This window comes from Brachycentrus maculatus, unplaced genomic scaffold (genome assembly GCF_059751285.1).
Source record: "Brachycentrus maculatus isolate JH-2025_06_01 unplaced genomic scaffold, ASM5975128v1 h1tg000299l, whole genome shotgun sequence".
NCBI lineage: Eukaryota > Metazoa > Arthropoda > Insecta > Trichoptera > Brachycentridae > Brachycentrus > Brachycentrus maculatus.
This window is the reverse complement of record NW_028281050.1, coordinates 759,159-773,145: the sequence shown is the minus strand read 5'-3', so window position 1 is coordinate 773,145 and position 13,987 is coordinate 759,159. Positions and strand designations below refer to the sequence as shown.

Genomic DNA, 13,987 nt, shown 5'->3' with positions numbered 1-13,987 from the left:
AAATTTGGTTTAAAAAATTAGAGAAATACATTAATTGGATTAAATTAATTGAAAATAAATATTCACAGCCTCACACGGGTTCGAACCCGTGTGAGGCTTACTAAGCAACAGCGCAACACCAGTCAAAAATAAAATGAATAACAAATATTAATTTCAAAAAACAAATTAAAACCTGATTTTTTGAAGCACTTTTGTGTTGCTTATCCCTGATATTTTGTATTATGAAAGTCATCTGTGAAATTTTCCCGAAAGCTTGAAGAAATTACATATTTTTAACATCATTGTCAAAACACGCACTTATTAAATAAATACCTTAATTACAATAATATTTTTGTTTTGAAAAATAACATTATATTTATTGAAGTACGAAAAACAAATATTTACGTTAATTTGTAGATTTCAAATAAAAACGTAATTGAACGATGACAGAAGGCAACTGAATACGGCAGTCAGTTTTCTAAAGATGGACGGCGCGGGTGCTTACGGCGGAGGAAAAGCGGGTGGAGCATTTAATCCGATTGCCTTTGCTCAAAGGCCTCCTGTAATTTTGAGAGCAGTTTGCTGGGTAAGTTATTTTCACACTTATTTGCCGACGAAATACCGCGGATCGTGTGAGTATTTCTTCATTTTTGATGTGTTCCAAAAAATCGATTTGACATTTGGGGGAGTAGGGTGATTTTTACTATACAAGAAGGGAGAGGGGGGTTGGTAGATCAATCCTTAGCCTAGGGTTTTATTGATTTATTATTATTTTACTGTACGATATTTATATTATTTTTCGTAAATTTTAATTTTTAAAGCTTTCCACCGAAGTCGCGTTATGTCATGGAGGTTTCTACATATTTATCTTTGCGCAACGTCCAAATCCCAACCCTTTGTAATGAGATGAAACTACGACGCTCGTCTTACAGATTAAGAATATTTGTGGTTTAATATTATTGTAATCTTTTACATTTCAACAAAAAAAATAAAATAATGTCACGTTAAACGACATCGTCAAATTTTGTGGTTTTTCTTTTAGTATGTTTCCCTATAAACAAAATTCCCGTAAAATTATTATTGAGACTAAGTGTTCTCTTATCCATTCCGTGAGACGTTATTTTAATAAATTTATTATAATAATAATAACTATTTTTATTCCATCATTGTCCATAGAAATTTGTAATTATTTATTGAATATTGAACTAAGCATTATGAAAAAAATACTGACTTTCTTAATGTTTTTTTTTGGGTTATTTTACCATTAAAAATAACAAGAATATGAACAGCCGTGAAAAATCTTATGAAATTGCATACCTCCTTTTTTTCTTGTAATTAATTAATTAAGTAATTTGTATTTTTTTCCGGATTGCGAGTTATCTCTGCACAACTCGAGTGTAAATATTTTAAACCAATATCTAAAATCAACATACCAACACCGAATACCATCAAGATAGCTTATCTTATTTGAAATCAGTAAGCGTGTAAGCCCTAATTTGGCAATGAACCCCTTTCCTGCATACTCTTCAAGCTATAATTTATTTCCTGCTGGTAGCTGGTAAGACTTTAAAAAACTAAGCTCTTTCAAATAATGTGGATATTAAATTTTATGATAAAGATTATTAATTAACCGATTTGGTGCCACGAGCGCGTTAACTCGCTCTCCAATTCCGTGCTCGCCAGGCCGGCCATACAAAATGAGCATTTGAGCTTGTCACAAGCCAATATCAAATCCAATTGCAATATTTCTAATTAGAATATATAGAGACATCTATTAGAAAAATCAAGAAATACTTAAAATATTACAATTTACCAATATTATCAATGTTATAGTCAACTTTCTTAAAGCTTTCACATTTCTTTTGAAAACATCACGGCCTACACTGGGCACGGCCATATTAATACCTTCCAGCATTCAAAGGGTTAATAATATGTATTTATATTTTTGAAGTATTTATTTTCTCTAGGTAGACTTTATAAGTAGTGTTCGCAGTGAGTAATGACCTTGAGAGTGTAAAGGGTTAAAATACATAAAAAGAATAGTATTAAACCTTGTTTTGAAGGCTGTAAAATTCCAGAAATATATTTTATTTCTCCTGGTGTCCTGTATTACTGAAAATTAGCCAAACCATACCTGGATGTCTAAAACGGTGTATCCCAAGTAACCATCATATGCTTGATGGAAGTGGGTAACTGGCGAGTTTTTCTGACTGTACCTCTCCATTTTTTATCTTTTCAAAATATATGCAACATTACAGAGCTACTTTCTATTGTCTTTTTTGTCACTTTCCTTGGGGGTCTTGGTTCTTACCCATTGGTTATTATTGCCCAAATATATCCTTAAAGGACTTCCATTTTTATCAGCTAAATAAAGCCCCCTAAGTTTGTTTTTAATCAATGTAATTGTTAAAACATTATTAGTTAACACCATTCTATCAATGCTTTTAAATTGTACATAAATTTATAATTATGGGTCTGTTTTCTTGGAAGTCCGGTTGCTTATCAATAATGACTTGTGTCTGAATGAGCTATGTATTTATAATCTAATGCACCTGACCAGCACATGAGCAATTTGTTTACATATATTGTAAGGCTTAATATAGACGATTGAAGACTCCAGCTAAAACTAGAGTCTTTAAGCATGCAACCTCATATTTTGTTGAATTATAAATATCCTATTGTTTCTCTCTAAGAGTGTGTGTTTGCAATAATGCTATTAGAGTTCAAACCTTGACTATTTCTGCTCTTATCTCAAGTCTGACTTGAAATTAATTTTTTACTCACAGGTATACAAGAAACTCTAGAGTTTCCTGTATAAAACAAGGCTTATGGACAGCTTTCATACTATTGAGAGTCTATTGTTAGAGATATCTTTGTTTTGCTTTTTTTAGGTTACGGATACTAATTATTTTAATTTCTTAAAGAAACGTGCGCTGAAATATTTATTTAAATTATTCAGTACATTTTTCCATGCTAAAAAATTATGTTTATTGACACACATCGGACGAGTAATTTTTACGCCTGCGGACCGCTGGCGACGGGATTTGATAATTATGCACATATAGTTAAGACCTTAACAAAGAGATTGGTACATAATATTCATATAAAAACATTAAATATATGATTTCTTTTATTCTGACGTTGAAATGAGGCCGGCGCAGAAGGTAAAAACACCTTTTCTGTCCTTAAAGCATCAACCGACCTAAAGGGTAAGGTAACCTTTCTCGTCCATAGTGTGTTAAGAATGATAACTAAGAAAAGATTTTTTTTAAATCCAAAATCTTAAGTTAATTTGTTTTTCTCATTTGCCGACTGTGAAAGAATAGACTCAATAAAAAATTCCTACCTCTAGCTGGATAAACGGCAACCGGTAACTAAAAATAAAATACATAAAAACAAGTCTCAAATGATATTTAAAATACTGCTCCTAGTTCTCTACAAATGTAAACTTTTTCTGAGATAAGATTCATGGTCTGTGTGAATAATTATTATTCATTACCATTATTGTTTGATTAACTATAACAATGTTATGTTTTTGATAAGATTATTCCTCTCCGGCATTAAAGAAAAAATTAATGCTAATTCTTTGGATTTTATGGTGCTTCTTAACACAGTAATGTCAAACATACTTCTTTTACCATAAGCTCCTTACTGACGAATGACATATTTATTTAAATATATTCATTTGAAATGTTCAAAAAATTATTAAATTCACAATTCCTTGAATGAAATTTTCTTAATATGTTACTTTTTCAAAACTTTTCGTTTTTATTTTAAAGATGTAACGACATTTGGCATTAAAAACTTAAAAAATAATTATATGTTTCTGTATAATTATTGAAATAACATTTATTACAATAATAATTTTTGATAATTAATACATATAATACATATCAGGTCTGTAATCCCAAAATTGCCATTTTGTGATTAAGAAAAACACGTAAATACTTAATAAAAATGAGAAAATTGTTTATTCAAAGTATTGGCCTACTATCTAGACATTTTTCCCATCTTTCTGGCAAGTTATGGATACCCTGCCAATAAAAGTCCTCGGGTTTTGAGGAAAACTAGTCGTCAAGCCATTTTCGGATGTCTTCATACGAAATGAAGTGCTGTTCAGTAAGCGTATGGCTAAAAACTAACTAACTAACTAACCATCGCGCCGCTTCTCCGCAGGAGTAGGCAGAGAGAATAGAACGCCACACCATTCTGTCTTTGCAAACATTCTTCGCCTCTTCCACGTTCATGCATCTCCTCATACATACCCGCCGATTGTTACGACTCCTAACCTGACCACTTTCAAGTATTTGGCATACCTGATCGTGCCATGTTTTTCTCGGTCTTCCTCTGCTCCTTTTTCCAATTACATTCGCCTCATAAATTTGTTTTACCTTTCTTTCCTCACTCATTCGTTCTACGTGTCCAAACCATCTCAACACACCATTCTTAATTTTATCGATAATTTTTTCGCAGCTTTGCATTCCTTCCTTATTTCACTATGTGAACATCTATCATACATCGTTTTGTCGCACATCTTCTCAGATATTGCATTTCGACTGCATTCAGTCTACTTTCATCCTTCTTTTGCCAACTCTATGTTTCACTTCCATACATTAGAGTTGGAACCAGGACTCCGTTGTGCACAGCCAGTTTAGCTTCCGCTAATAGGTTTTTAAGCGCATGGCTCATCGACGAAAATAAATGGTAGTCGGAAGGAGCCAAGTTTGGTGTATTAGGCGGGTGGGGTAATAATTCCCAGTCGATTCCCTCCAAGTAGTTGCGAACAAAAGTCGAAAAATATCATTAATGATATGTTTGTGGATTTTTTTTATTTAAATTCATTTAAAATTTCAAAAAAATATATTTCGTCGGCAGGTGATTCCAGTGAACCAGAAATTTTGTATAATATGCATTGAAATAAACCAATCATATTAAATTTCATTCACCCAAGCAATTCTTAATAAAGAGAAAATTCTTAGCTCAACTTCACGAAGTAAATTTACATATTTATGTGTTCTGCATATTCTATGGCATTCAAGAATTTATTTTATTATACTTATTATTAATGATGACTGGAAAAGCACTTAAATTTATTCATCAGACATTGCTTTTTTGTTAGACTACTAACATTAAAAGCGTTTGTTATAAAAATATATTATTTTTTGCAAATAAGGAAAATTTCAAGACTTTTCTATCCCTGTCAATCTTAAATTAAACAAATGATTTTTATTGATATCTCGCCAGAGACAATTTATAGAAGAGATGATAATAAGGAGGTCCGTGCATTTACACTTGTTACGACCTGTCAAGTAAGTTTGCCTGATTTAAGTAATCACTTTACCCACAGTGTAACATTCACCCATGATCAACATATTACTTAAATTGTGAAATCTTATATACATCAAATGTCAAATGCCAGACTTCCATATTTCCATACAATGTTTTAAACGAATTCCAAAATTTTAAACTTTTTGTTTCGTGAACTTTGAAACAATTTATTCGCAGTATGCTCGTAATATATGTATATGAATAAAAATACATATTTTCTAAAGAAACGATATTAATTACCAAATAGAAGTTTGTCTCATATTCTGCATGTTATTTTAATTGCAGTTATTCAGCATGATAGTGTTTGGCTGCATCTCCTCTAAGGGGTGGGCCGTGGACTCGACCGGAAAGGAGTACTGCCTGTATAACAAGGACACCAACGCTTGCAACTATGGGGTGGGCATCTCCGTCATCGCCTTTGTGGCCTCCGTCGGCTTCATTGTCGGGGAGTTCCTCTTCGAGCAGATGTCCTCCGTGAAGACGAGGAAGCACTATGTCCTCGGTGACCTTGGATTCTCTGGTAAATAAATTACCCAAATTCCTTATTCCCTCAATATGTCTGCACTGTGTAGTTAACTTTTTACTGTAACTTTAGTTGACAAATTTTTAATAATGAATAAATCTATGTTTTGTGCCGACATTTCTTGGTGGAACTGCATTTAGAATAAAATAACAACTATGTAACTTTTTCCACATGAATTTTGTTTGACCAGCAACCGGGTTTCGTCGTAATCGACATCACCAACATCACCAGTCTGATGTTAGTTATTTTATTCAATAAATAAATCAATAAAAATCCTCAGAAGAATGCTAATTATAAAAAAGTTACCTTAAAAAATTATAATGAATGTGCAAAAGAGATTGTTTTTCTTCCTTCATATAACGACTTTAGCCTAACAATATAAAGCCTGGTAATATTATATTTTTATAAAGATTGTTTTCATTTCGCACAATTTTTTTTTATTGAATATTAAAATATTTATTTTAAACGCAACACCCATACATCTAACTTACCGTACTAAATTCCTTATATCGTCCCACTCATACCTCACAGTTATTTGACTTCTGACCTGACCATATTTAGGTCTCCAACAGATCAGGTAATGAATCAATATAAAGGCCGTCACATTATTCTAGGAAATTTTTATTAATTTATACTCAATTGTATCTGACCTATTTATATGAAGCGCGCATATGTCTGTCATTCAGTATCTAACCAACTAATCAACACGCAGCTTCTCCACAGGTGTAGGCGGAGAAAAAAATGCCACACTACTCTATATTTGCAAACATTTTTTGCCACATTTATGCATATCAATACACCTGCCGACTCCTGACTTATAAAGAAATATGTACAATACACATATGTATTTAATATAAATGTGAAAACTCATTTGTTATTTGACACAAGACATGGACTTAATAATTTTAAACAAATACATAAATACATAAATATTCAGATATATAAAACGGAATTCCAACACAAATCAATTCTTATAAAAATCACTAAAGATTGATCAATATGATATTGTCTACCTCCATAGTGTAGTGGTTAGCGCGCTAGGCTACCATGCTGGAGGTCCCAAGTTCGATTCCCAAGAGGGTCAAAATAAATATTAGTGATTTTTCAGTCTAATATTTATTTAATATGACCCTGGACTGGTACCTGAAGCGGAAGGCTGATCACCTTTCCTTTGTGTATTTAACGATCAAGATAACACTGCTTCTATACAATGCAGTGTCCTATGCACCATTGGGTGTGGATAAGGGTTAAAAGAAAAAAAAAAATATATATATATATGTATATATATATATATATATATATATATATATATATATATATATATATATATATATATATATATATATATATATATATATATATATATATATATATATATATATTTATTTATTTATTTATTCAGTTTTCAAATATTTTATTACAAATACCTACATCATCTCTTTTTTTGGGGGTTACATGGAATTTTGTCAATGAATAAGGGTGTGTCAACAATACCCTTATCTAGTTGTTACAATTCCAAAATTGAGAATCGGGAATAATCAGCTTTTGATTTGCAGCATTCTGGGCATTCCTGTACTTCGTCGGATTCTGCTACCTCGCCAACGCCTGGGGCAAGTCCGAAGAGCCTCCGGAGGGGCGTGGCTCCAGCAACATGCAGTCCGCCATCGTCTTCTCCTTCTTCGCAATCTTCACATGGGTATGTTTATCTTCAACCGAGATCCTACCGTTGGCGAATGCCACGGTTGTTCGACAACTAAGTCACCAACACATAATTGATATAATCGGTGAATTCTGAAATTAAGAATACATGTATATATGTTTTTTTTTATAGTAGAAAAATACTGTACGAAATTTGATCATTCTTCTGACAAAATATAACTTTCTCTTATGGAATTACCAAAATCTCTACAAATTATTTTTTCTTCGTTCTATCAACAACAATAAATTATCATCTTAAGGGTAAAGGTAAACTTTAACCCTTTGCACTGAAATGCTTTTTGGTACGTACAAATAGCCAACTCAATAAAATTCCGTAACTTATTACTGTACATATAATTGTACTATTATGATTTTGGTTTAATTATATTGAAATCTAAATAAAATAACACATTAAAAGTATTGAGAAATTTAATTTTTTTTTTGTCGCCATAGCGGTGGCACTTGATTAATACAGTATACTATGCATGCCGCCTCTATGGCAACACTCAAGTGCTAAGGGTGAAATTAGAAAAATGATAAACATGATTTTGTTTCACATTGGACACAAAAAAACATCTAAAGTTTTTTTTCATTAGCATTCTGGTTAATTATCTGAATTCTCGTTTACAATCCAGGCGGGCTGTGCGTTCTTCGCCTTCCAGCGCTTCAGGCAGGGAGCTGAGGGGGCCTTTGCCCCCTCTTACGAGGTAGAGGGGGCCCTAGGTGGCACCACTTCCTACCCGGGGGCCCCTGATCCCGACCCCGCATACCAGGATCCCCCCTTCTCCAACCAGAGAGGTGACCTACTTTTTATATTGTGTGATTATTCTGTGATTACCTGTCTGTCAATATTTGATGAATATAACCAAATCAACTGTAGTCCAGAGCGGATATTTTTTTCCTAATCTGTAATATACTTAAATGAGTGTTATATGATATAACATATTTCAACTCATCTCAGGCACCTATTTTAATAATAGTCAATTCTACAAATAATATAATAAATGTCTTGCATTTTAAGACTAAGAGCTTGGGCAGAAACAACCATTAGAGATCACAGAAGACCTTTAATGACGGCATAATGGTTCCAACCCTTATGTATGGAAGCGAAGCATGAAGTTGGCAAAAGAAGGATGAAAGCAGACTGAATGCAGTCGAAATGCGATCCCTCAGATGAATGTGTGGCAAAACGATGTTTGATAGATGTTCGAATGATGAAATAAGGATAGAATGTAAGGCTGAGACAAGTATTATCAATAAAATTAAGAAAGGTGTGTTGAGATGATTTGGACATGTGGAACGTATGAGTGGGGAAAGAATGGTTAAACAAATTTATGAGGCGAATGTAGTGTAAAAATGAAGCAGAGGAAGACCGAGGAAAACCTGGCATAATCAGCTATATCAAATACTTGAAAGCGGCCGGGTCAGGAGTCGTAGTAATCGTCGGGTATGTATGAGGAGATGCATGAATGTAGAAGAGGTGAAGAATGTTTGCAAATGCAGAGTGGTGTGGCGTTGATTCTCTCTGCCTACCCCTGCGGAAAAGCGGCGTGATGGTTAGTTAGTTAGTTAGTTAATGTAAATATTGTTCCGTGTTACAGGTGGAGGTGAATACCAAGCCCCGACATATTGAAGTGTGTCCTGGTGCCGACATGCTTGCACCCCTCGACCACTGGACAAAGCACCTCTCGGTGCATCACTTCCCACCGACATCCATCCCATGTGTTATCATCCAGGACGGTCATCCCTCTTAGCTACTTTTTTTAACATTCGTATATTTCTGTATTATGATTGCTCTAAGATACTTAGAAAATATTGTGTGTGATCTTTTTATGCATATTTTTTTTTAATAATTTTACTATGTTGGCCCAAAGGGCTTTTGTACTGTACTTAGAGACAGAGTGGCTTTTCCAGAAATTTAAATTTAAATAACATACGAATTCCTTACATGTCAAAAATAGTCATATATAATTTAGGTACTTTTGTTTTATCATCAATTTCTGTAAATTTCCTAATATTTCTTCCGAATTGCTGAAACAATATTCCAAATCATCTTTCTTACATATGACTAGTTTTGATGTATAAGGATACAAATTATTCCAATTCAATGAAGGCCACAGGGAAAAAATGAGGAATGTCAATATTCGTGCTCTTTAACATTTCAAATTTATATATTTAGCTCCTCGGTCTGTATTTCAATGTTGGTGATATTTTAGCAGCCAAATCTGTTGTTTTCCTCTTTGAATACACCATTTAAAAAAGTAGGCATTAGCGACAGAATTTTTCATTTTATTATAAACGCAATGCGCATAAAAAATGCATTTGTCTTTTTTTATCATTTAATCTTCAAATTTGATTTGAGTTCTCAAATTTCTTAATGTCACATTTCAATTATGTACCATTTATCTAAAAAAACTAAAATTGATAAATTCGACCTCTTTCTGAGGGTGGAAGTTTTTAAGTGAGAATATAAACACTATTGAAATGGGAAATAAAAACAACTTGATGATTATTTTTTAATAGATTTTTTTCGGTGTTCTTAAAAAATATATATAAAATAATTGATTTCCATTCTTTCCTAGTCACAAAACATTTTCTTAAATGTTTTTTTTTAATTTTTTTAATTTTAAGTATGTAGACTAATAATATATGAAGAATAATATTATATTACTTCTCTTACTTTAAATTGTTTCGATGATGTTTTTATCTGAAATGAAAAGCTCAGCATAACAACACATTGATTTATATAAAATGGGATAACGTAAATTATTACACTTCTGTTAATTTTTATGCAAATCCCAAAAAAATCCATGTAAGTATATTTGATTATTCAAAGTACTTTTGGATTATTCCACGCGCCCAAAGGCCTATTTTTGAGATGATTAATTTAACTATCAAATGTGAAGGCTTGATAATGCTGTAAATGGAGATGGTGTATGGTATGTCAACAATACAATATGTAACGTGTTGTCATATGATTTCAGTGCTTATTTTTATATATACACGTTAATATGTATGAAAAAAAAAGTTTTTATGTTACACAGAAGACACCATATTAAATTTCAATAAAACATAATAATTTTTATTTTTATTCAAGAATAATATCTTTATTGTCGATTTTAGTAAATTATTGATTTTGCAAAACGATATGTATAAAACCATTAATGTCGAAGAAAAAACTTTCAAATAATTAAATTTTAATGTTCAATATATTAAATGTACTTAATATTTTATTTGGCATCCTTTTTTTAAATAACTTATTCCACATAAGAGTTGCAACAGTAAAAGTGCCACTTTGCAATAATGAAAAGTTAGCAGCAAAAAAAAAGTAAAAACTCTTTTACCCTGTTCTTAAATATAATCCTTGGATAATGTCCAGCGCATGCCGGGCGAACAGGTTGCGCATCACATAACGCTACTGCGTGGTGTAAATGTTGGGTACTCCCAACATTTACACCACCCTTTCTTATGTTTATCACAGTGATATTATGCTTGTGTTTGAGAATGAAATGGACACATAGAAAAATGTTTGTTTTGGAGTATTACTTGTTAAATATGTCATCTTCTTCAAAACTTATAATAAAAATTTAATTAACTTATAATAAAAACTTATATTATTATCCTAATGGTCACTTACTTTTGTTCTGTAATAAAAACTAATGGTTCTCAAGAAAATAAGTGTTTGAAATAATAAATTTAAGATGTCACACTTACGCGTGTTTTGCAAATGTCACAAATGACTTAAAACACAGTGATCGGGTTAATCATCTGTCATTGTCTCTCAAATTACTAGTTATTGTAAAGTAGCACTGTTGCCTTTATGTCCCTCACAAGATGGAATATATAAAACTTTAAAATTTTAAAATCAGACAAATACATATTTTTTTGGACAATAATGGGTTATATACATGCATTTATATTATTGGGAACAAAATATGTCAGATTTCATTATGCTACCATGCATAATCATAATTGCTTCTCATATATCCAAACTTACTAAATGTACTTAGTGTATTTTTATAGTCTTTAGAAATTGATTGATGGAATATCAAAGTAAGCGCATTACGTTGTTGGTTACGTACAACATTTATAGTATATATATTAATAATAATAAAAAAACACAATAATGTGTATTTAGATGACTATCGAATTTATTCAAAAAGCAATCCATTAAAAATATTGACAATATACATATTAATATTAATAATATATCCTGCTCACGTGAAAAACCAGAAATTGTAAATTGTACCGAAATTTCAAAGTACAAATGGTTTGTGCATACGTTACTTGGTAGTGTTCAGGACTTTTGGTTTTGGTAATGTTTACAACGATAAAATAGCTATTAATATGAAGAAGCATTGGTAAAAATATATGTATCATAAAGAAGTAAATAATTATCATTTGGATTATTAAAATAACTCAATCATTCTCATCCGATGAATTGATTTAGTTTTGATCAATCGTCATTTGCAGATAAATATTTGATGAGTGAATTGCTTTTTGAACAGTTTTCGATTATCCCAAGTAGGCGAAGTTGCATTGATCTCTTTATTAAAACTATAAAATGAGTAAATAATACAAATAGTTTAGAGCAATATTATGATGTACAATAAATGTTTATAGTTAAGTTATAGAATAGAACTTGCTTTTAAATATTATATAATGTAATATGTGTATATTTCAAATATATTGTAATGTTTTCTTTATTTCTGTGTAAAATGTTTTTCATATAGCCGGTTGTTCACAACTGTGCTTGTGACCTAAATCTCCAACCGACTTTCTTTGTACTGTATATTTTCCGAGATATTTTAAATAATACTATGTTTTTTTTTCTAATAATAAGTTTACAATACTGCGTGGATTATATTTCAACGTACAGCAAAACGAGTGTCATGATTAATTTATTGTCATATTTTTTTAGAATCATTATTTTGCAATCTATCAATCTCTTTATAGACTGGAGTCATTCACGAGATACAAATCTATTTTATGTCTCCATAAGCCATAATCTTCAAAAACTTTTTAAATTAGTGGCTTTTAAGTTTGATTCGAATTGCATTTTTTAAAGGTTTATTTTAATAAACAAAAGAGGTTTTTGAGGTTTTTTTTAATGAGGGAATTGTATTGCAACCGAAAAATTTAGCTTCTAAGAAATGTTAAAATAAATAATATAGCCAAATATATATGACTAAGTAACTTGTAAAATACTGTTTCAATGTCGCTTTTGTAAAAGCCACCATGGTTTCATACAAAAGTGACTCATTTTAATTAACCTTTATTTAGTCACACATTAGCATGTTAACTAGCGTTAATTAAAACGACTAAATGAAGGTTACTTAAACTCTCATATTTTATTTAAATCCGCAAAATATGCAAATAACGTGATTTAAGGGATCACACAACAAACTGTTCCCTTTGTTTCCCTTGACATAAATCGCAGACAGTAATAAAACTTAATTGAACCTAACTTGATTGAATTATTTTTTTTAAACGGAGTAAAAAATTGTTTACTATTGTATTACAATAAAGTTTTTTTGGGATTTTAAGAAGTGTATTTATAAAAAAGTTAAGCGTGAATGAACCTTTACATGTATGTGTGATTAATGCTGTGTGTGATATAATGCGCGTAGGAAGATGTGTACGGGACATGGAAAAATGTGCATTGTTTAAGGTGACATGCACACTCCTTGTCCTTGTTAAGCACATGCTACTTTTTAATATTGTATGCACCTTTCACGTGGTTTAACCCACTCGATGTCACACACAGCACTACTCGCATATTTAAGTCTATATGTGTAAAGGTAGTTTATTTTATTTTATTTTATTTTATTTTATTGGAAGGAAGAACAACAGTTACAATATATGATACATACAGAATACAAAAAATAAAATCATGAGTACCAATTATAGTTCTTCACAACTATACATAAGAGAGGTCTATATAAAGGAAGAGACATGAGACAAGGATAGGATAAAGAGAAAAGGAGATGGCAGTGATAGGAAGGAAAGAATAGTTAATGATGACTTGATGATCTGAATGATAGATATGTTGTAACTCTTATTCTCAATATCACCTACTAAATATTTGTAGAAAGTTGTTCCTTGTAAATGTCATTTTTAGTGTTAAGCTGTGTAATGTGTTATTTGCCTCGAAATTGTTTACATGTAAAACTGTGTGCTTTTATGTGGTCGAATATTTAAATCAATGTATGAAAAACAGCTACAAATATTTCTATTTATGCATTTAAAATTGTCAAAGATCGCTATTTACCGCATTCTTCCGGACAAAAAAATTGATCCGCTTATTTAAAAAACAACATCTGAAATACTGATAAAACTGTTGTTTCGAAAGATGTTTTTTGTAATTTCTTGTAAAAACTTTTATTAAGTATTAAAATAAGGATAATCACTGTTTGTGTTTTGAATTGTGTGAATTTGAGCCTGCATACAAACATTTAT

General features: G+C 31.3%; 1 protein-coding gene across 1 annotated transcript; it reads left to right on the top strand.

The window, feature by feature from the left end:
• The first annotated feature begins 453 nt into the window (after nt 1-453).
• Nucleotides 454-9,943, top strand: Syngr (synaptogyrin). Its single transcript, XM_088267575.1, has 5 exons — nt 454-565; nt 5,593-5,827; nt 7,387-7,526; nt 8,164-8,326; nt 9,130-9,943. Exons 1-5 carry the CDS (start codon nt 464-466, stop codon nt 9,159-9,161), a joined length of 672 nt encoding a protein of 223 aa, XP_088123701.1. The 5' UTR covers nt 454-463; the 3' UTR covers nt 9,162-9,943.
• Nucleotides 9,944-13,987: the final 4,044 nt, after the last annotated feature.